At 47.5% G+C, this 22,492-nt stretch overlaps 6 protein-coding genes across 6 annotated transcripts; 3 read left to right on the forward strand and 3 right to left on the reverse strand.

Annotated features, from left to right (window-relative positions):
- Positions 1 to 595: 595 nt before the first annotated feature.
- Positions 596 to 3,350, reverse strand: HOO65_090139 (Zinc finger protein 76; the record flags this gene model as incomplete). The annotated part of the gene is made up of 2 exons (XM_071004447.1): positions 596 to 1,011; positions 1,307 to 3,350. 2 exons carry the CDS (start codon positions 3,348 to 3,350, stop codon positions 596 to 598), a joined length of 2,460 nt encoding a protein of 819 aa, XP_070856025.1.
- Positions 3,351 to 5,694: 2,344 nt separating this feature from the next.
- Positions 5,695 to 6,298, forward strand: HOO65_090140 (uncharacterized protein; the record flags this gene model as incomplete). The annotated part of the gene is made up of 2 exons (XM_071004616.1): positions 5,695 to 5,931; positions 6,140 to 6,298. 2 exons carry the CDS (start codon positions 5,695 to 5,697, stop codon positions 6,296 to 6,298), a joined length of 396 nt encoding a protein of 131 aa, XP_070856026.1.
- A 1,111-nt stretch (positions 6,299 to 7,409) lies between these two features.
- On the reverse strand, positions 7,410 to 8,300 carry HOO65_090141 (ADP-ribosylation factor; the record flags this gene model as incomplete). The annotated part of the gene is made up of 4 exons (XM_071004585.1): positions 7,410 to 7,520; positions 7,577 to 7,642; positions 7,827 to 8,071; positions 8,153 to 8,300. The coding sequence occupies 4 exons, from the start codon at positions 8,298 to 8,300 to the stop codon at positions 7,410 to 7,412; spliced, it is 570 nt and encodes a 189-aa protein (XP_070856027.1).
- Positions 8,301 to 10,269: 1,969 nt separating this feature from the next.
- On the forward strand, positions 10,270 to 11,096 carry HOO65_090142 (Endosomal protein P24B; the record flags this gene model as incomplete). The annotated part of the gene is made up of 2 exons (XM_071004594.1): positions 10,270 to 10,467; positions 10,581 to 11,096. 2 exons carry the CDS (start codon positions 10,270 to 10,272, stop codon positions 11,094 to 11,096), a joined length of 714 nt encoding a protein of 237 aa, XP_070856028.1.
- Positions 11,097 to 11,470: 374 nt separating this feature from the next.
- Positions 11,471 to 13,951, reverse strand: HOO65_090143 (uncharacterized protein; the record flags this gene model as incomplete). The annotated part of the gene is made up of 1 exon (XM_071001608.1): positions 11,471 to 13,951. One exon carries the CDS (start codon positions 13,949 to 13,951, stop codon positions 11,471 to 11,473), a length of 2,481 nt encoding a protein of 826 aa, XP_070856029.1.
- A 5,897-nt stretch (positions 13,952 to 19,848) lies between these two features.
- Positions 19,849 to 20,652, forward strand: HOO65_090144 (uncharacterized protein; the record flags this gene model as incomplete). Its single annotated transcript, XM_071004599.1, has 4 exons — positions 19,849 to 19,856; positions 19,911 to 20,214; positions 20,274 to 20,508; positions 20,573 to 20,652. 4 exons carry the CDS (start codon positions 19,849 to 19,851, stop codon positions 20,650 to 20,652), a joined length of 627 nt encoding a protein of 208 aa, XP_070856030.1.
- Between the last annotated feature and the right edge of the window lie 1,840 nt (positions 20,653 to 22,492).

Genomic DNA, 22,492 nt, shown 5'->3' on the forward strand with positions numbered 1-22,492 from the left:
AAGCCTAGGAGCATCATTTCGTAACCACCGTCTACACAGTCACAAAACTTGTGTTTTTTTTTTTTTTACGAACAGGCAATTTTTATTTTCTTTCTTTTGGGTCAAGCCCAAGAGATACGATAAGTACAGGAACTATCCGCGAGAATCTCAGAGTCCAGTTAAAAGCATTGGGAGATTATTAGCGTTCATGATGAGCGTAAATGAAGGGGGAATAATAGGAGAATCATAAATAAAAGGGCGTTAAAAATGAAGAGAACCAGGTGAGAGGGTAAAACAAGCAGAATAATCATAAATGGGAGGGTAAAAAGGAAAATGCTGCCGAGTCAAATTATGACAGAGATGAAAAGAAAGAAGAAAGGAGAAATACTGTTGAGAAACGAGAGAGATGGGAATGACTTCCGTCTATATGCATGAAAAAAAGAAGAGAAACAAAGAAGGGGATGGGGGAATAAAATAATCCGGGCGCAAGAAAAACTGAGCGGCAGCCGTGAGAAGCCAAGGGAAATAGAATAAAGCAAATGATGCAAAGCAAAAGGCACGAATCCAAGGTTGTTTAAAAGAATCGGAACTCGCACCCATTCTTCACGTCTATCACCTAGGTATTGTTTTGCATCTGGGCGGATGACCGCTGCTTCGTGACACGACACCTTGGTGTCTTTTGAGGTCCACACGTAACGGCACTCATAGGAGCACCTTTACCAGATGCTCCGGTTGCAGCTCCCGCTCCGCTTCCGCTTCCAGATCCAATGCCAGTACCAGCGCCAGTGCCAGCGCCAGTGGCATTGGCTCCACTAAATCCACTGCTTCCATTGTCGTGCAACCTCTCAGTATGGCGACGAAGCTGGTCTAGCCGATGGAAATCACGGCCACACTCGGTACATATGTGGCTCCCAGTAAGGTTGTGGGTACGACGATGCTTGGCAAGATTGGAAGACTCATTGAAGCGCATATTGCAGCCTGGGAAGGGGCACGCAAGTGGTTTTTCACCTGTATGGATACGCTCATGCATTGCTATGAGTCGATAAAGTATAGAGAGTCAGCTTTTATTTCCGCATAATGTAGGACTAGATGGCTTAACTTACTCAAGGAGCTTTGTTGTTTAAAAGTTTTCTCGCAGCCGGGGAATTTACAAGCGAATGGGCGGTCATTTGTATGCGTACGGACATGTTGTTCTAGTGCCTGTTTTGCCGAGAAGTGCTCTTTACAAATTTCACACCGGAATGGTTTGTCTGAAAGCACATGGTTAGTGGACGGCTCTCGAGTAGAGTGAAATAAAGAGAATGGTCCGTATGTAGAAGGAGCTTACAGCCAGAATGTGTTTGAAGGTGGCGTTCCAACTTGCTTCGTTGTCCAAACCCTTTATTATCTATTCTTCTTGGGCATGATTCCCAGCAACAGGCAAACTCGCTGCCTTTCCTTTCACAGGACTTCGCGTGGTCTTGAAGCAAATGTGTATTCAGCTGCTCCTCCGTTTCAAACACAATGGCGCACAAATTGCCGTCATGTACCCATTCGCACCGATGACAATGGCCAATATCTGTCTTGGTCCCAGGGCCGGAAAGAGGCATGGAGGTATTGCTGTCATCCATGGTATTAGTAGCAGGTGTTGCGGGCCCCGATGTTGGTGGGGGTGTCAACGTAGAAGCTGAGAGACCCGACATTTTAGAGGTAGCGAGTCTAACATCTTCTGATGATGGTGGCCATTGGGAATGCGACGATTCCATTTCAAAAAGACCCATGGAGCAAGGAATCTGAGTGAGGAATGAGGACTGCATCTCCTTTGTCGATAACTGATGGACCTGCCTCAAATGAAGATGGGCTTGGGCGGGATCTGCTAAAGCCATACCACATTCTTGAAGTGGCATAGTATAAGGCGATTGATCTTGCAACAGCATACTGATGTCTGAGTAATCGTGACGAGGCAGGTGGCATGTGTTAGGCCAGAAAACAGCGTTATCGGCTATACATGGCCGTTTATGCTGGTGTGCATCACTAGTACCGTCATGAAAAGAGATGATATCGCTGTACAATTGCTGCATGGTCAAATGCGGATGGAAGGAGGTATCCAGGGCCGCAGGCGACATCGTGCCCATTTGGTGGTGGGTGTGAGTGTGGTTATGGTGACTTATGTTGTTCAAATCAGAGACATTGGGATCGCCATTATTGGCTACAGTGTTTGGCCCGGAAGAGTGACTATGACTTGGGACCTGCGACATGTAAGTGGGCCAAGACTGGTCCATGCCGACAAGCGGCACTTTCATGTCTCCATGGCCACCGTTGTCGCCGCTGTTCTCTCCATGAAATGATGTCAGGGCTTTCACGGCACTAGCAACGTCACGCGGCTGACAATCAAGCTGGGAGCAGGCTTCACCAATGTCGCAAATCGCATCGTCGCACTCAAGAACAACATCGCCGCAATTAGCATCAGTGCAAACATCAGACAAGCGGTCGCAGTCCGGGTCATGACATTGAGAGGGGCAGTCATTGCAGTGTGAGCCGCAGGCGATTGAGTAGACGTCATCATCGATATCGGTTGTAAATTTAGGGCCCGGAGAAGGATGAGAAAAATCCATCATGTTCATCATAGGTGTCGAGGTGGGCGTGGAAGGCTGAAAAGAAGTATTTTCTGTTCTAGCCTGTGCCGAAAATAAGGGATTTCCACCGCGCAATAAAGCGTACGACAAATTTCTGGACCTTGTAGGCAGATTGACGTGCCCAAGGGTTTTGTTATGCAGGTGGATTTGGTAAGGGGAGGCGGTCGAGGGATTGGTAAAGTCAGTGTTGAAGTTGTGCACGGAATGTGCGGAGTTGTGAGCGGCTCTATTGTTATTGATATTGTTGCTGCTGCCGCCGCCGCTGTTGCTGTGGTTGTGGCTGTGGCTATGGTTGCGATTATGATTGCGGTGGTTGTTAGATATTGAGGATGCGGTGGAGGAGGCTCTGTTGTTGCTAGCATTCAAATAAGACCCCATATCTAATTGGTCCAATTGGCTAGAGGCGGTGGAAATATCGAATTGCAGTTGGTGTGATTGTTCCGCCTGTGACTGTTGGTTCTGTTGATAAGAGGGCGATTGCTGGGATGCCGAGACTAAAACAGAAGAGGATGGCTGCAGTACTCCATCTAAATGGGAAGCACTATTTACTGCAGTACCATGTGCTGATTCAGCAGTTGGTGTTGATGTATTGAACATGTCGAGATCAGTGCCTTCAAAACCTGCCAGATCCGGAGAAAATCCCACTGCTAAGGGCCCTGAAGTAAAATCATCGTCATTGGAGTTTGCATCTCCAGGGATAAAGAGGGAGATCGGTGGCACGCAATCTGGCCGGTTGTCAGAAGAGGAAAAGCCCATGGGGGGCCAAAGGAAAAGAAAAGAAAAGAAAAGAAGAAAGGGAAGAGGAGGAAGAAACAAAATAAAAAGAAGAGAAGAGCGAGAGCGAGAGCGAGAGAAGAGGACGGAAGGGAGTGGCAAGATAGTAATAAAACGTGCGAGCCAAACAGTGGTGAAGCTTGGACTGAAAGGAGGCAGAAAAGGTTACCTGAAAAGGGCAAGAGATGATCCAAGGCAAGAGGCAGGAAAATGGCGAAAAGAGCAAGAGCGAGTAGGAGGAGCCAGAAAGAAGTATCAGAAGAGGCAAGAACAAGAGGTAACAACAGTAAGTACCATGAACTAGAGAAGCCCAAAGCTAGACAGCTTGCCAAGCAAGGCAGCATCAAGAAGAAGCAATAGAGAAAAGGAAGGGCCGCACGTATGCAAAGCAAGTTCTAGATCAAGCTAAGGCTCTTCACAATGTCAGTAGACTCTTCTTCTCAGCAAATCAGTTATGATGTGGGATGTCTGTAAAAATGGCAAGTACACACAGCATACAGAACAACACAAGCCTTTTAGCCTATCCTATCGTCCATTCAAAGGTGCGCCGAGACAAAAGGAACGTGAGGATATGGTAACAAGAAACGGAAGAAAGAGAGAGAGGGAGAGAAAAAGAGGGACACACGGGGGGTATATACAGAAAAACAAAGAAGAAAAAAGGACAGAAACTGAGGTTTCGCTCTTGGTTCAGTCCGATAATACAGAAGGGTTGCTTCCACTGCCTACAAACTTGCTTGGTTGCCATTGCTTCTGCTGCTGCTCCTGGCGCTGGTTACTATTGCTCCTGCACTCACTTCCTCTCTTCCTTCCTTCCTTCCAAACGCCTTATTGTCGACTGTCTGCTTGGTGGTTGTTCGTTCTGTCCCTTCATCATGTCCTCCTTATCCATATCCATAGTGTTTTCAAACACCCCTCTTGCCCTTCCACACTTGGGCTTCTTCTTCTGCCTCTACCCTCTCATCTCTTCCTCTAGCAATTACCTGTTTCTTTTCAATCCCCATTCAGCCTATTACAGCACCACATGAAATAGGGCGCCAAAGTAATCACAAGGCTCTTTCCTTCCAGTGTCTCATGTACAAAGAAAAAGGGAAAACGAGCCAAAAAAAAAAAAATAAGAACCTTGATGGCCATTTTCCCCCACTTAACCAGATGGAATGGGACTTTGACTGATTTGGAACCTTTTTGGGTTGACGTATATCTCAAGGTACATAATACATATTGCATTTTGAGCCAAGCAAGTGGGGCTCTTCAACCTCTGGGCCCCCCCACCAATTACAGACATTGTTCCGTCTCTCGGTGAGGGAGTGGTCTTGCAGCCGGCCCCTCACCGACAGCAGACGAAAGAAAACGGCGCCCCTGCGTTTTACAATTCTATGACCAAGAAAGACTATTGAGTGGGAGCTCTTGCGTATGGCCTGTGAGGAAAAATACGCCGAGAGCTATTGGTTCCTAGCTCTCTCTATAATCTTAGCTTGTATAACCCTAGTATCCTTTCCTCCTCGCTAACCCTTCTTCCTCACCGCTCATGAGGCTCTTCGGTTCTGTTCCCATTGTTCTCTTTCCAATCATATCGCTTTGAACATGTACCTTCCCGTTGTGCTTTTTTTCCTTTTTTATTTCAAAACGAGCTCTTATTTAAAGGCATTTTTTTACTATGTTCCTGGTATTTGTTTAGTACTTTTATTTGCTTCTTCCTGTGATCTACCACGCTTGTATATAATCTTAGTCCTTGTCACACGGGAACGATCGCAGAATGAGCTGAGCATACGAAAAAAAAATACCATTGCCAAGCTAGAGGGTAAATCAATCTGCGCAGGCAAGAGATAGCAGAGAAAAAGGCAAACGAAAACTAAAGGAATAAGTATGGAGATAGCGAGGAAGAGTAACCACCATAGATCCCATTTCCCTGGCTATAACCTGTCCCTAGGCTGTTCTTTCTTGTGCCTTTTTGGGGGGTTATTGCCGCGTTTCTGTCGTCATTATCGCTATCGTAATCCTCTCAAATCATTGTCCGGGTGAACGATTATTCATTCTATGCTTCATTTTTCTTCTTTATTTCTATCAAGTTCTTTTAATCATATTCTGCTACGTTACTCACCGAGTCCTGAATACTGCCTTTGAGGGCTTTCGATCTGTGGCCCTTGACCATATTTTCGCGCAGTCGCCATTCATCACACCTTGAACCGACATTTATTGATAACCCTTAGCGATATTCTTTATCGATAGTCTCCACAGCATATCGACCTCCCTCTCCGACCTCAGCTCACCACATCCGTCTTTCTTTTTGAGACCATCCAGTCCAGTCTATTTACTAATCTAGAAAACCATGGGATGTCTCTGTGGTAAACCCGACCCCGACGCTTTCAACTCACCCGGCCGTGTTCTGGGCTCTGCTCCTCCCCAGCCGCGCACTTCTGCCGTACCAAAGAACTATACCGGCACCACTCAGCGGCTCGGTAACTCTAGTCCTGATACTAAAACAGCTTCTGAACCAAGTGGAAGGCCTGCTGGTGGCGCATCAGATGCCAACGAAGCGCGACGACGAGCGGCAGAAGCTGCGGAGGTACGTTATATAACGTGATCCTTGATACTTGAGTTCTTACTCTTGTTTCTTTTCCTATCTTTTGCCCCCTTTTGTTTTTGTTTTTTTCAAAAAAAGAAGAAAAAAAACAAGCATTTATCAGATAATCTACCAGCTTGACTTATTCTTGCGAAAACCGCCACAGTAAATATTACAACCCGTTGAGCCTTAGCTAACTTTCTCCATTCAGCGTCGCGCAAACGCCACCTCTCGAACACCCGGAAAGCTTGGAGCTCAACTTGCTGCCCAGCGCAAGAAGACAACAAACGATCACCTCAAAGATGCGAGCCAACAGGCGCTGCGTGAACGGGAGTTGGACGCCAACACAGCGTCCTTGCGGCACGATTAAATATTGGGCTCACATGTACAGTGGGGTCGAGGAGAAATGACACACAAAGATGGCCAAAGGAGAAGAAACTGGCGTCGCATTAACATTCCTTAGCATTAATATCGCCCCTCACATGTGTTGCACTTCTTATATCAAATCATGTCATTATCCTGTTCATCAAGATGGCCCAAGACGACTCAAGGGTGGGATGGACAGATGAATAAGGCTTCTATCTTGCCACGGTAGATGACAATATAGTACAGTCACGAGAAAGGAACGCCACTTGTGTATTATATAGAGGGCGCCGTTGTATGCGATATTTGGTTTAATTGTTGACTAGCAGAACCTGACATGATCATACTCGCCTAATCGCATGCATTTACTATATTGAGGGAGGCCCTTTAACCCTAAGCCATAAAGCATATAGCTGTTTTCCGATAATGTTTTACTAGCAGATTAGGGAATCCACCGCTATTCGAATCTTCCCAAAAAAAACGTATGTGACTGTTCTATCATGACGTTGGCCTTTACCATGTCTATCAATATCTAGAGCATCACATGACAAGATCTGCCAATCTAAGTTCTACCATGAAGCAATATAATCAATAGTAGCCCGGATCCTCTGGAACAACTATAAAAATTGAATATGCCGTGCAGTGATACATGAAGAAGCATTACGGACACAAGAAACGATGACACAGGTTAGCCTCCAACAATAAACAGTGCAGCAACCAGCCAGCTCATCCGTTATCATTACCATCAACATTATTTCATAACATAACGCAAATTGGGTTGCAAGTAATGGAGATCCCGACATCGCCAAAGAACATCCATTACCTAGGGCACAAGATATAGGAAGCGAAGAGAAAAAAAGGCGAAAACAGGTGTGAAAAAAAGAACAAAAAAACAAGGTGTTGTTTGTTGATGGACTATTCGATTGCCATTGACCGATAACTTCGCAAATTACAACCGAAAACCGAAAGACGCTGACTAGATGTAGGTAGGAGAGGTAGACGTTGAGAGACTAAAAAGACGTGAACGCGGGCAAGCAATCAATGCGCCGTGTGAACAGCTTTGTTATCGCAAGCGCATATTAGCTGTAGATTTATCTTTATCGACGATAGAAAAGCCTTTACTGGTGACCGGCCTTGCGAAGGGTGTTGGCAAGCCACTCAAGACCCTCGTATAGACCATCACCAGAGGTGGCGCAGGTCGACTGGATGTACTGTGAGGGGAAAGAATACTGTTAGCACACCAAGAACAATGTGATGCGAGCATAAATTTTGGGGGATAGCTTACCCAGGCCCGTTGCCTCAAGCTGTGAAGGCCGAGCTTGTCTGTGATCTCGGCGGCGTTCATGGCGTTCTAAGGCGAGAAATTGTTAGAACATAAGCTTCCAAAGCATTGCTAGGCAGTAGACATGAGGATAGATGATGGGATTGGCCAAATCCACTTATTGGATATCGCCGCTCTTGGCGAGAGCTTTATCAGGAGCTCTAGCACGTCTTCATCCCACATGCCAAATCTGCGAAAAGGGTATAAAACATACAGGCAAATCCTGCTTGTTGGCGAAAACCAGCAGAATAGCATCACGCAGCTCATCTTCGTTCAGCATACGCTGCAGCTCCTCGCGGGCCTCGGTGATACGATCGCGATCGTTGGAGTCAACAACGAAGATGATACCCTGGGTGTTTTGGAAGTAATGTCTCCACAGGGGACGAATCTTGTCCTGACCACCAACATCCCAAACGGTGAACTGAATGTTCTTGTACTCGACAGTCTCAACATTGAAACCTATACATTACTACAAGTTAGCAGACATGGCTACGAAGAGTTTGGTGTACCTGTCATGGGACAAGCCGATTATTAACGTACCGATGGTGGGGATAGTGGTGACAATTTCACCCAGCTTCAGCTTATACAGAATGGTAGTTTTACCAGCGGCATCGAGACCAACCATCAGGATTCTCATCTCTTTCTTGCCCCATAGCCGGTCAAACACCTTCGAAAATGCCATACCCATCTTGGCGGTATTTTGGGGGGGTGTCGGTCTTAAAAAATGGTGGTATAAAAAAGTTGAAGAGTTTAAGGAACTAAAGCCTTAAATGTGTACCTGCGGAGTAAAGAAAAAATATGGTAAGTAGGTAGAATTTATATAGGTTTCGCGTTGGGCGTGGACAGAAGGATGAAAAAAAAAGGAGGGGAAAAAGCTGCGAAATGAGTGCTCTGTATTGTGAAGGTGGTCTATGCCAGGTTATTTAATTCAGTTAGGCAGGCTCAGCCTCCTGAGGTGAGGACAGATAAACAGCATTGGAGGCTAGAAAGACTACCACTGCCCTGACATAATAATGGAACTTCTGAAATAGTTGAAGGGGAAAACGTGCCTGACTGTGGATTATAAAAACCAGCCACAAAATCACAGCGGATAAGGCAGCTAGCCATATTGTTGTGAGACTATCAGGGGAAAGTGAAAGCGGGGTGTTGGGTTTGTCTCACTAGAGATTTGAAGGATAGTGAAGACACCAAAGTCTCATGACACCTTTGAGGCAATCTGCCACAAAGGGACGAACCTAAATGAATAGATGGTTCCTCGTAACAGTCGATGAAGACTCTAATGGGTGTCAAGTAAACGCCTATCTAGACGAACTACTAGTACTCAGATGTAGGCTGACTACTCTGGACGAAGAATATGGAAGGTGTGCATAGGACAGAAGCATAAAAAAAGAAAAGAAAAGGTAAAAAAAACTAGAGCGGGATGGGCAACAGGCGACACTAGGCGCGTTGCTGCCGTTAATACTGCCGATGCGGTGATGAATGGATTGCGAAAAGGTAGGCTATTATTGGGTTGGTGTGTGATGACCATCCCCCTCCTGCCACTGTTCAGGACTGGATGTATGTAGACGATAGGATGGAAGCAAGAAAGAAACTGAGCAGCGTATTTCAAGCAAAGTATCACAAGGAAGAGAGACAGATGAAAACACCAACTTTCGAGGATGAGATGTAGTCTTGTAGGCACGCGTGCGCGGAGAGCAGGATAAGGATATCCAAGACGCAAATAAAGGAGTCGTGATGCAGAAAGAAGATTGCCAAGGCTGTGGTGAATCGTAGCAAGCAGATGGCGAATGGCGAAAACAGAAAAGTAAAGCAATGAGGAAAGCGGATAGTGGTAGAATGGAGACTTACTATTAGAATGCGCGGCGATGTCAGTGAAGAGGTAGAAAAGAGTGAAGGTCCCCTTTATCGAAGGTATGGCAGTAGAAGATGTGGTATACAACGTTTGTTTGTCGGTGAGTTAAGGTTAGGAGGTAATAGAGGGGTGGCCTTCCCTTGCTAGGCTGAGTTGATAGGCAGGTTTTCTTGAGAACAGCTGTCATGGTTGTGTACTAACAAAAGGCTATGTGTATAAGGTGTTGTACTGTTAGTGCTGTATCAGCCTTACTTTGAAGACAACGAATGCAAGATAGACCCCCTTGTTTCCCAACCCCCAAGCACTAGTGGCAAGTACTTAATAACGTATTTAAAGGTACCTGGAGCTTTCCAAGCAGCACATAGAAAAGTTGGGATATGGACAAGTACCTCCTAAGTACCCTGCTCCAGTCCAGGTTTTACGGCTAAATATCGGTACAATAGAAGCCCCTTTCGTTATGGCCACGTCGAAGTTTGAGAGGAGTAGACTAGGGTTGGGTTGTGTGAAAAGGTTGAGTGTCCCTAGTAACAAGGCTGCTGGGAGATATGCGGCTTAGCTTTGGACCCGCTTGGTGTAATTTTGGGCCAGCTTATGTAGGCGCACGCACTGATAACTTGGTGATGGGGTGCGCTGTAAGCTTTGCTAGCCAAACACCAAACCGAAGCTGACGATACTAGCAATTTCCAAATCAATCTTTTAGTGAACGACGGCTCTAAAAGGAACGAGCGAGGCTTTATCTGGTCCTTATATTTTCTATTCTGTCCAATTGCTTTCTTTATTCCCTCCCATTAGCTTGAATACCACCATGTTCTTCTCGACCGTAGCAAAGCTGTTGTTAGCAGCCACTGCTTTCCACACTGCTAGTGCCCACAACATCGCTTTGCCTGCCCACGATAGAGAATGCTTCCACGAAGAGCTCCACAAGGACGATCGAATGTCAGTGACTTTCCAGGTTGGCGACCGTCAGTTTGGGTCTGCCGGAAACCTGGATATAGACTTCTGGGTGAGTGCCATCTCCTCGAACCGTACTGAGCCAAGGATCTCCTGCGAATGCTAGTATGAGACACGAAATCATGCTAATCTCCATCATGCTTCCTTTGCATTATTTTCGGTTAGGTCACGAACCCCATGGGCCAGTATGAGACCTATGAAAAGTCGGTTTCCAATGGCGATTTCTCTTTCGATGCTAGATTTGACGGTCGCTACGTTTACTGCTTTGGTAACGAGCACTGGGGTGCCAACAGCAAGGAGGTCTCATTCAACGTGCACGGCATTGTCTACGTCAGCGAGGCCGATATTGAGGCTGACCCTCTCGAGACCGAAGGTGTGTTTCTTTTAGTTGTGAAGTTCGACGGCCGAACAACGCACCCTATCATGCTCTTCAAAAAATCACATGCTAACATGGCCTCTTCTTCTCTCTTCTTAGTCCGTCATCTCTCCGAGCTCCTGGCCCAAGTCAAGGACGAGCAGTCGTATATTGTTGTCCGCGAACGCACCCACCGCAACACTGCCGAAAGTACGAATGCCCGTGTCAAGTGGTGGAATCTGTTTGTTATTGTCGTGGTTGTTGGCGAATCTCTGTTCCAGGTATGGTGGTTACGTCGCTTCTTCGAAGTGAAGCGGGTAGTATAAGACCCCTGGAACTAGGCATAGGCAATGCATCGGTTGGATAGAATGGGGGGAAGGGGCGGTGATAAACAAGTCATTAGTGTCCCATGGAGGTGAAAGTAAGACTAGTGCAAAGCCGATGTTTCTACGTCGCAATTACAAAGGACTCTGCGACAGCGTATTTCTGGATAAATACAGACGAGTTTTAATAGTATACTGTAGCGAATATGATTGAGATCAAGGATTGACCACCACGTTGGCGCATATATGGTTATAGTTGTTATTGAGTGTACATCACCGAAAAGAAACTAGATAGATAACGGCATCCCCCCGCAAATCCAGAACAGAAACACCCCAACTCCTCTAAATGAATGAATATTATTATCCTTACAATTTTCTCAAGATCCGGCGTCAAACTCCTCTTCAGTCTTGGCCTTTGCAGGTGGCGCCTCTACTGGAATTTCGATGCCCTTGACGGGATGCAGCAACATAGGCGGCAAGCACATTCTTCCTTCACCACCCTTCATGCTGTCAATAGTCTGGCCATTCTTGGATTCGTCAACCTTGGTCTCAAACCGTTGACCGGAAGTCCATTTAGACTGCAGACCAATGAACTGTCTGTATAAGTTGCCCACAAACTCTGAGCGGTAGAAATAAGACATGGTCTCGAGACTTCCTTCTTTGTTACCAAAGACACTTGATGAGGCGCCTCCGGAGGCACCGTTTCTTCCGCCGTTGATGGTAGATGCAAGTGCGGGCAGTGACCATGCACGATCAACATAGATGGGCTGGGGCGCGTGAACAGCCTTGTAGCCGTGATGTAAAGCAACAGTACCAGGCCACATCTCGGCAAAGGCAAAGTGCTTTTTGAGGGCAGTCTCGCGGTGCATTTTGTTGAGTAGACGCCTGGACATACGACCGGCAACTGTAACAAAAGCACGGCGAGGAGGGAAGCCTTTGTCCTTGTTGTAGCCTGTTATGTCATTACCACCCCAGTAAGTGCCTTCAGGATCAAATATGGGACTTAGAGTGATCAGGTCAGCCTCTTCACCCACTCCCCAAGTGTCATCCTGCCCACTAGGAGGCACCGGGTCGTCCTCGGTTTCGAAGAGATCAGACTTGTGCTGCGGATGCTCAGGGCCCCAGATCATGCGCTCACCAGGACCAGAAACGCCCTGGGTAGTCTGTCTTTCGGTTTCCTCCGAAAAGTTCTGCCATGAGCCATGCACAGTAGGCACGTAGTAGCGTGCATTGCGCTCCCACAGTCCCTTGCGTGGCTGGTCACGACTCCAGTCTTCGATACGACGGAAGAAATCAAGGTAATGTCCGATGTAGTAAAGATCCATCTCCCATTGCCAAAAGTGTTCGTATTCGGGGTGGCGGTTAGCAAAGAGCTGTAGCGGCATCAGCAGGCCGCGGTACACTCCATGGATGGGCAGGTGCTTGCCCTTGGGGAAATCGTCGTACAGACCCTGGTACAGGGCGAGCATCTCAGTTTCCGTCCATAGCGTCGAAATGCCTTGGAACTCCTTTGGCACAGTGTCAATGATGCGTTGTTTGTAAATGGAATCGTCAGCCCAGATAGGATGCGCGGCTTCGTCCTTGACCTGGACAAGAAGATGGACATCGTATTGACCGCCCGATGCGAGGGAAAGCTCAGAAATAATGGCACGAAGGTTCATGATGTCATTAGGAGTCCAGTTGTATTCATCCCAGCAGCGAATGACAACGGCGGTGCGGGACAGCTTTCCGGTGCTGGCCGACTTCTGCTGCTGGTCGGTGGCACCAATAAAGAAGCCATTGGGCTGATGGCTTGGTTGTTCAGTGGTATTGAATCTGGATAAATTCGCCTTGTAGCACCTGCGCTGAGCATCGGCCCAATCGGTGTTATGCCAGTTGACCTTGGAGGCTTGTTTCCAAACAGAATCCATCCCCTCAACATCGCCGTACTCGCCGGCGCCCAGACCACCCTCACGGATGGAGTACCCAAAGCCGTAGGGACCATAGCGACCGTATCTATCGAGGCAGATATTTTCGGGCAGAGAAAGGACCTCATATGAGCCAGTGGCATGATCTGGAAAGCCATGCGGGCGGCCGTCGTAAACGTGCAGAGGCGGCACTTTAAAGTGGCCAGCGGTGTCAAGGTAACATTCCTTTTGATCGTTGAAGTGAAGGGCGTCTGAGTCAAAGGCATGGCTTGTGGGCACGTCCCGAGACTCCGCTGCTTTAGGAGCCTCAGGGGTTTCAGGGTTCTCGGGAGTTTCTGGTTCCTGCTTTTCAAACATGGGGAACTCGGGCTCGACCTGGCCGAACGGCCGAAGGGTTTTGAGACCACCGTAATATCTGGTCAATAGGGGAAAGATGTTCCAAACGTCGGTATCGTCGGCAAGCAGCTGGTCTTGTATGTTTTTGGGAGGCGGCGACAGCTTGGGGCGGTTGGTGGGCAGTTTCTCAAGTTGCGCCTTGTGCGTGCCGTTGGCCAAGCTGTTGTTCTCCTCGATGCTTGCGTGTACCAGCACGCCCATGAAGGCAATAACAGCGAGGGCTAGGAGTAAGCAAAGATAGCGAATGAAACGCCCTGGAATATGGTATCGCGAAGTCCTGGAGGCCATTGTTGTTGGTAGCAAGCTCACAGTATTCCAGTTGCGTTGAGGGTATGCCGCCGAGGACGGGTTAGATTCTGGGTAGGCATCGTCCTTATCGTCATATTCGTCGTCGGAGCTGCTGTTGGTTCTGGGACTACGAGGCACCCCTGTGTTGGAATTTTCGGCGTTGAACAGTGGTAGGGAGGAGTCGTCTTTATTGTCGGATTGCCTCGAGGCTTGGGTTAGTTTTTGTGTTTGTAGCCGGAAAGGTGGGAGACGTTTGAAGGCCTCCATTGTGGCTTGAGGAGATACTAAAAGAGCGAAGAAAAAAAAGGCAAGAAGCAAGACAAAGACAGATAAAGAAGGGATGAAAGAAAACGAATGTTCGGGCTCAAGGCTCGTAATTTATTCGACGGGGCTGTCTCTTGTAGATCCAGCGACACAAGTTCCGAGCCGCGTAACGTAGCTACCCAAACCAGCTGTGTACGTTGTAGACCTTGTTGCGATCCAGGTACGACAGAGCGACAGAAACGACCGCGAGGATAGTTGGGTATGCCGTGGCGGAAGGGGCGCGATACCGAAAAGGATTGACTGGTCTAGTTGTGGGGATGCCGAGCCGTATCACTAGGGGCAGGGGATCAGAAAAAAAGGAGGAATACGTAAGACAGGAGCGACTGGAAGAAAGAGGAAAGTGCAGAACCAGGGAAATGAACGTGGAGGAGAGAGACGATGGGATGGGTGTCATGGAATGTATACTGCAAAGCCACGCATTTTCTCAATTGCTTGTGCTGGTTGGTCAATCCGTAACGGAGTCCCTGAGTATTGTGCAGTCCACATATACACCGCATATTGGTTCTCGAATCTATATATAGGATTTCTGGCCCTAAAGATCACCTCACGCACGAGCCGGATCTTTGTCGAGGTTGGGGTGTATAGATGCATCCCGAGCGCTGGTAGGATTTGTTTCATGCTATTAGCTCTCCCCTGTTTGCCTATCACATTCATATTAGGAGGCTCTACAAGCTTGCAGGGCCACTCCTGTGCAGTGCTTTACGAGCGGAAGACTAAGGCAGATGGAGCGTGGCAAGACTTGAAAGACTTGTATCTAGCCTTGAGATATATGAAACCTGCAGTGAGGAACGGCGTAACAGCTTGCCATAGACTCACAGCTTTGGTTTAAGAAGATGTCTAAGAACGGGGCTTTTGCGTTTCAGGGTCTCGTTTCCTTGCATCAAGCTGAGGGTGCAAATGTATATAAGTTAAATTGAGGCAAAAACATGCCAGAGACAATAGCATAGCCGTAATCATGCGAGAGGGAAAGACCCTAAGACCCCGTCGTGGCAGCTGGCGACGGCTGGTGAAGAATTATCTCACGCTATGTCTAGTCTAGGCTAGTCTGTGATGCACACACACTGTTCACAAAGTTGTAGTTGTTTATTCGTTGTCAATTTGCTTTTCCAGGAGGTGCTCAGGCAACAAACAGTGCGCAACAATAAAACAAATCATTGGACCCAAAAAGCAGCTGTCATTAATTAAAAGAGCGTGCCGTGTTCATGTGCATCTTGAAAACCACCGACTTGCCCACGGCTAATAGCTACGTAAACAAGGGACCTGTGGTTCTTGGGCGATACATCATAGGTGCGCACAGTGGCAAGACAACCGAGTCAAAAGAAAAGGGGTGTACTACTTGCTGTGGTTGCACTAGCGGGGAGGCGAGCCGGCAGGCCACGTGGGACATGATGAAGATGAGCCGCATTCGCATCATAGACAGCTAACAGTCAAGTGCTGACATAACTCAATATCAGCCGTTAGAAAGCTTACTCACTGCTAAAATCTCGTGAGGCCAGACAATTACGCCACCATTTATTGAGCAGCGAAGTATGCCTGGAGAAACATATGCTATGGACGAGCAGAGACTCGCGCCAAGTGTAGCGATGTTGTGTCAAGGGACGCCAAAAAGCTTGTGCAATGATCCTGAGATACTCTTTTGGGTTGGCCTACGGAGTGTTTGAGTTAGATATGCTTGCTAATAAGACAAGAGCACTAAAGATTCTATTCGTGGAACTCATGGACATGCAGATTTCGCGGAAAATTGATTGCAACAACTGAAAAAGAAAATGGAGACAATGATCAGGGCAATTTGCTACACTGGGACTATGCGATCACTAACGAGGTCGATTGGCGTAGACAAGGGACTGCATCTGGTCATGTAATGTGCTACTACAATTAAGTAACGTTTGGCAACTATCGAGGTACGATGTGATACAGCATATGCACTAGGTCGAAGGGGCGACGTGTTCAGTCAACCCAAAGCAGAGATGCAGGAAATGTGGCTGAAATAATAATCTTAAAGGACTGCTGTGACTGGCTCTGCGGCAATGGGGAATCTGATCAAAGACGTGATCGGGCTAGGAGCTGGCAAGCATTCTGTTTTTGAAAGAGTACGATCAAAGCGGATGAAGTAACTAGGAGTAGGCGTTGACTAGACCCTAGAAGAGCTCGAATATAGGGCTCCTAGATATGGCACATGCAACAATTTGCTGGCCTCACGAAAACCACAACGTCTTAGGTCATGTAGCGCTAGCGGCGGAAGCGCAGATGTTGAGCGATCTAGGGGATTGGTAGGGAAACTCATGTGTTTGGCAGTGGGAATAAGGCTAGCAAACTGTTGTTGGACATTGAAACTATCTGAGCCTTTTGGCTAGCCATGTTCAAAATAAGAAGCACTACGCGCAAGGACGGGGCCAATAGGCCATGTAGAGGTAGTGGGAAGTCAAAGCTATTAGGTCCATACATTGTCAGCCGTGCAAGAGCAGCAAACGGTCTTTGGAACCATCGACGTTCGGGTTTGAGTATGAGCAGGTTTCGGCAGCGAGGAAACCAGGACTACTTCGTGGACTGTTTTCAGATAGGCATATTGTGGTAAATACGAGATTGCCACTTGGGGCCAATGCAACGAGGGCACCACAACACTGGCTGGGTGGGAGTAGCTAATGCCTAAAAAGAACTAAACACATTGCTGTGTACTACCGCTACGTGGGCTCATAAAGCAAAGTTGATTGCACGCTGAGCCACTCGGGACGCATCAGATAGTAGCTGATGGCCTGGCTAAGAGACTCGACAGAAATCTGGGCCACTGTTTCCCTGACGTACCAGGGATGATGACTCGGCAAGCTGGTTGGCGAAGAGAGTGCTGAGAAGGGCCAAGCATTTAGCAGCAACACGCAGGGGCGAATCCCATCGAATAGTATGACACGTCTCATCGAGCCAAGGTATTTACACCTTGGCCATATCAGCCTCTGTCCCTTACCAAGCCTTCGTACATGGTATCTTTGCTCCCTCTGTGGTATGATCTTTATGATATAGAGCTTGTTTGGTCGGTGATGAAGACAACTGAACGACGAGAGTTAGACAGATAAGCAATCCGTTGAGTCTCTGGAAACTTGAGGCTACCGCAGCTTAATGTAGAGTCTAATAGCCTTTGTCCACTTAAGAGTATCGCAGCGTACCGAGGGATGTATCTTGGATAGGCTATAGTGCCATATGCGTCGGTTGTTGCTCTGCCTGAGCTGGCAAGTACTTTACTGGCTGTATCACTGGACGATAAGTCGGCAATGTTAGTTCAAGTATGAGACGAAGTGTCTGCCGAGCTAGCAAATTTTAGTACATATCTTTGATTTAGAAGACCGCTAACTCAAGGTGAGCATTCTGTTGTGTTGTGTCTTTTGTTAGGCGCCTTTGGATGGGAGGAAGCCTTCTATGCCAAGAAGTCGGATCACGGCTATGGAAGCCACGTTACCTAGCTTAGGCTGGCTGAGCTCATCGACAGTCAACTGTTGATTACCCGTGAAGCTGGCCCTGCTTGTGCTCCTGACCTTCTGTAAACCAACGTTTGCAAGTGGTCCCTGGCACCCCGCATCATGCACATGTCTCTACCTCTGTCGAAACCGCCTGGATGTTGCACGTAGCCAATTATATAAAAACCAGAGAAATGCAAAATGTTGAACTGCATGTGTGTTGTGGAACTCTGAAGCAAGATTACGCCACTAGGAATGGCTAAAGCAATGATAGCAAGGCGGAGGTGTGCAGGTAGAAGTGATACTCCTGTATCTATGAGGAGTGGCTGAAAGGCGATGGTAAACCCTTACGGCTTCGTGCCTTGAAGCTAGCTTGTTGATGCGTGGAACAACACCTTTGTTTGTCTTTTCCTGCAATTAGTTTATTTTACTGATTAGATACGCGACTCATATGAATCATATGAGGCCTCGGTTGGGCACGATTTGCACTTTGCCTAACCGAGTCTCGCGGTGACTTTCCTACTCCCCTAGCCGTATTTATATCTGTCTCAGTTTCTCCTTCCTCTGGATGATGGTATACATATTTGTGTCAATCGGTAACTAAGACCCAGCATCTTATGTCGTCCTTCAACAAATTTCCATCCAGCCAGCTACCACTGGAAAGTAGCGATGCTCAGCGTGGAACTAGCCAGTAATGACGTGCATGATAGATGCCCTTCAGAAATTGAATGCCAGGCTCGCGCTCCTGATTGCTAGCGGGGGCATTTCGACAGTTGCGCCAAGAATTGTCTAGTGACAGCATGTTCCCCGTCTGGACAAGACAATGGGACCCAAAGTGGTGGGGAAGACGTGAGACGTGCGTTTGACAAGCCACTGAGATATTACTACACTTGCTAGTGCCCTCTATAGGGCAGAGTTTGTCCTTCGAATGGCAAAGAGAAAGACTCGAGAAGCGTTTAGATTCGAGACAAGAACCTTAAATCCTCTTGATTCACTTGCTGATATGGGAACACCGAACACTACAAATGTGCTCTCTGGCTGACGTCGAGTATTCGGTGACATCATCTACTGCGCTGTCCACTTCGACGATCGAAACGGAGTTCGAGATCTACTGCTTCACGTGAACCTGTCTCAAGTCTCTCGTATCTGCTCCGGTTACTTCTGGGCCCTATAAATCTCCCAGGGACACTAGTGAGTGGAAGGACACCGGGAGGCGGTGCATGGGCGAGACTTTGATACGTGCTGTTGTCGTATATTGCGGCGAACTATCTAAAATGACGCGTGCACTAACCATTTGGGCATTATAGCTTGTGGCCGGATCGGGCAGACAAAGTTTTCATGCCTGGAGGGCCTAGAAAAGGTAGTCGTGAATGACGAGATATTTCAGGTGGCCAGGGTCTTTGGTGTGGAAGACAAGCCCCAGAACCACCATTTCACAGATGCTGGGTGGCAAATTGTGCGAAGCGGAAATAAACACACCTATGTGTAGTGGAGGTATACGAGTGGGCAACCCAGATAGTGTGACCTAAGACTTCTAGAGAGGTCTAGTCGCTAGAAGGGAGACTCTGGAGGAGATGGGCGGCCAAGCGGGGGTCATAGTCCCGATAGTCGTCATAGCATGGCTCTGAGTGAGATGGCAAGAGGGAAGCTGCCATCTATGGGGTAGCGAAAAGTTTGGTAACCTCAGGATTGATGTTGATTGCAGAATTCTGGTCTTTGATACATGATTCAACCAGACATGGGAAGATGCGGTTGGCAGGCGCCTTTATACTTTGGGCGTGCATATACTCTCGAAAGCAAAGGCCCATCATCTCAAGACTGGCAAAGACACTGAAGATGTCCTTATAGGCCGGAGGACGAAGTTTCAAGGAAGACGATAGTCAGAAACATCGTGAGTAAGCATTGATGGGCTAAAGCGGTAATAGGCTCTGGGCTTTTTATTAGTTGCATGCATTGGCGGCTAAGGGAGGACTTTATTAAGATAGCCCCTTTTTAGACCCTTTTCGCCAATCAGTAGCCACGTCTGATGCTACTTGCTTCTATCTGAGGTTAGATCTGATGACTTACAATGTAAGAGAATGAATGGGGTGCTAGTTAGCCATGCAAAGTTGTCCATTTGCCAATTGTGGTGATCAAAATTAGTTTGCTGCTTTCTGTCAATAACCCGAAGTCAGAATTACCAGGATTTCTGACCCTGATCTAGTTCGCCCAAACGTTAGGGTTAGAAACACACATCAGGTGCTTCTTCCAAGGCTGGTAGTGATGGATCTATAAATCGGTTGAGAACCGCTCTTCAGGCAAGAAACAGATAGAGATAAAATAACTTCTTATTCCTCCTTCCAGGACATTCAGTACGTCCTCCTAATATCTACTGCTACCCTCTTATCTCTAGCCATGGCTACGTGAGATGCAGGCAGGCTCGTCATTTTTTGCTATTGGCGCTCTTGCTGTGGAAGTGTCTCTGGCAATCTTCGTACGCTCACTCTTGCAGACAAATACACAGTCAAAGACCAAATCGCGGCTCTACACGATCGCTTCAAATTGTCTACTGTTGAGAAGAATAAACAGGCACGCGAAGCCTGGAAGAAGGCTCTTCAGATGCCAAAGAAGCAGGGCCTCGAAACATCGTTCAACAACTTGCTGGCAGCACACACGAATCTCATAAAGCTTGGACTGCCAGAAGCAGAGAATGCCAGCGCAGTCGAAGCACTGTTATCTTCTATCAGCCTTATCACACCAACTGGCTGGTTCGAACGAGTGGTTAGCCGCTAGTTAGAAGGTGAGAGCATCATCTTTGGAGATCTTCTAGCCAAGTTCAGATAGGAGTGCCAGGCGATCAATGCCCCGAAGGCTACGAAGCTACAGAAGGCAGCTTTGCCACAACCATAGATCAATCAAAGCAAAAGCCTGTGGAGAAGCCATGCCTAGATGGAGATATGCATCGAGTCAGCGCATGCCCCTACCTCCACCCAGTACTTCGTACCGCAGACTGGAAGGCTAGTCAGCAGATCCAAGATACCATCGACCAGAAGCCTAGGGACAGCTGGAAGCTACGTAATGTAGTTGAGAATTCGAAAAAAATATGTCTAACAGCTGAAATCCTCACAAAATGAGACAGAAAAACCGTCGATTACGGGTGACAGCATCGATGTCAAGAAGGCCTTTGTGATATCAAGAGTTAGGGCTTTCTCAGTCTAACATCGCGATCATTTTGACCTTCTTCAAGACAGTTGGATCTACAATGCTAGATCTGGTATCCATGTTACGAACACGCGCGGGTCTCACAGACACACAAGGCGGACAATGTGTGGCTAGTTGTAGGCAGTCAGAAAGTCGGAATTGAAGCCTATGGAGGAGTCATTATACCAATCAGTGGCCCTACAAAGACCGAATATATCAAACTCACCAATGTCGCCTACGTGCTAGACTTCCTGACCAACCTCGTATCCAACAAGCTGCTTAAGTCTCGCAGAGTCTATCTGAATACTCATAGCAACGTAATGTTCTGCGACGAATAATCTGTTTTTGTGCACCTGCGTGAACTAGATGGACATCTATTCGTCAACTTTGGCCACGATACACTAGTGGAGCTCTTTCGGAGCGGCGCATTCGCAATCACAAGCGCTGCACATTCTCGCACCTAGTCTTTACTCAGACTCCGATTTCTCTCTAGACGATTCTTACACTTTCTTTGTCTCGGGCCTTATGCAGGCTTCCTGGTCCTCTCACTGACTCGTCTTCTGCCTTCCCGGTCGATATCTTATGTTCTATCTAGTCTATGAATAAGCCAGGATTAGTTGGCGTGTGGCTGCTATTTAACTTCTCTGACAGTAGCCGAGCATTGCTTAGCCTGCACTCGCAATATCTCTAACACCCCTCTCGTCTACCGCTCACCGGCCCATCTGACGTACTTTTGGCACGTAAGTTCATGGAAAGAGCACACAGCATGTGCGTTAGTTCCCCACCGTCCCCTCCCTCCTCCTTTACCCTAATCTCTCGAGATCAGAGGAAGCATGATTCCCATTGATATCCAAGAGTGTGGGCTAGAGCTGCCTACTCCTAAAACCAGCTGTAGTGCGCCGTTGTAGCGCATAGGCAGAAGATAATTGGCAGACAGTCTTCAGCCATTGGCGAGCGAAGGTGGCAAGTGCGTGCGGATAGATGAGAGGTAGTGTGTCTGTTGTCCTATTTAGCCTTCCCTAGAGCAATATGATACTTTCTGAGCACGCATTATTTCTACTCTATGCCAAAAGATGCCGTCATTATTCTCCTGGGATCCCATGAAACATTAAGCTAGATTATAGTTTTGGAAAGGAAGGACAATAAAGGCATTTCTACTCCCTGATGACTGGCGTTGTGCATATCCTGAAACTTTTCATATACACACACACACACTTGCGCTTCTGCTTACGCGCATATACGAAATGTTGGATCACCTGCAGCGTTTATTCTCCTTGCTACATTTAGAACAGCGGTTCTCTGCTCCCTAGCAAAGCTTCTGGACAAAGTTTGCCTGCACACTACCTTCTGGTCGCTTTGCCGCTTGACCATAGACGTTAGCTCTAAGCCTTCTATCGACACTTGCTGAATTTCAGCATGAGCATTAGCTGTTACTAGTAACTATGACCAATGATTCTTTTCATTGTAGTACACAAATAATCCCCCGCTTACAGTGAGACGAGGGTACACAGACCTCATTGTTCTGTCCCTGAACATGGAATTTTACCTCTATTCATGGTACGACGCAGCTGTCAGTTGCTCGCTCATTGCTTCAGTTTTTTGCTGGGTTTTGCAGCAGTTATGTCAACCCCTTCAGCCTCCCTGACCGTCGTTTGTCTTACTCTGTCTCATCTGGGTCAGTGTAATCGCACTTCTATCGCGTAGTCCTTTCTTCTCCAGCCTATTCCTGATAATTGTCTGGTAACTTTTATTTCTCCGCTTGTACTAACTGGCGACTGTGGCTCATATCCTTCACAGGTTATCCTCTATTACGACTGGCTCATCTGCTAGGGTACCCTTAAGAGATCTCTAAGAACTT

The sequence above is a fragment of the Ceratocystis lukuohia genome (assembly GCF_044167205.1).
Source record: "Ceratocystis lukuohia strain C4212 chromosome Unknown Supercontig9_pilon, whole genome shotgun sequence".
In the NCBI taxonomy this organism is placed as follows: Eukaryota; Fungi; Ascomycota; class Sordariomycetes; order Microascales; family Ceratocystidaceae; genus Ceratocystis; species Ceratocystis lukuohia.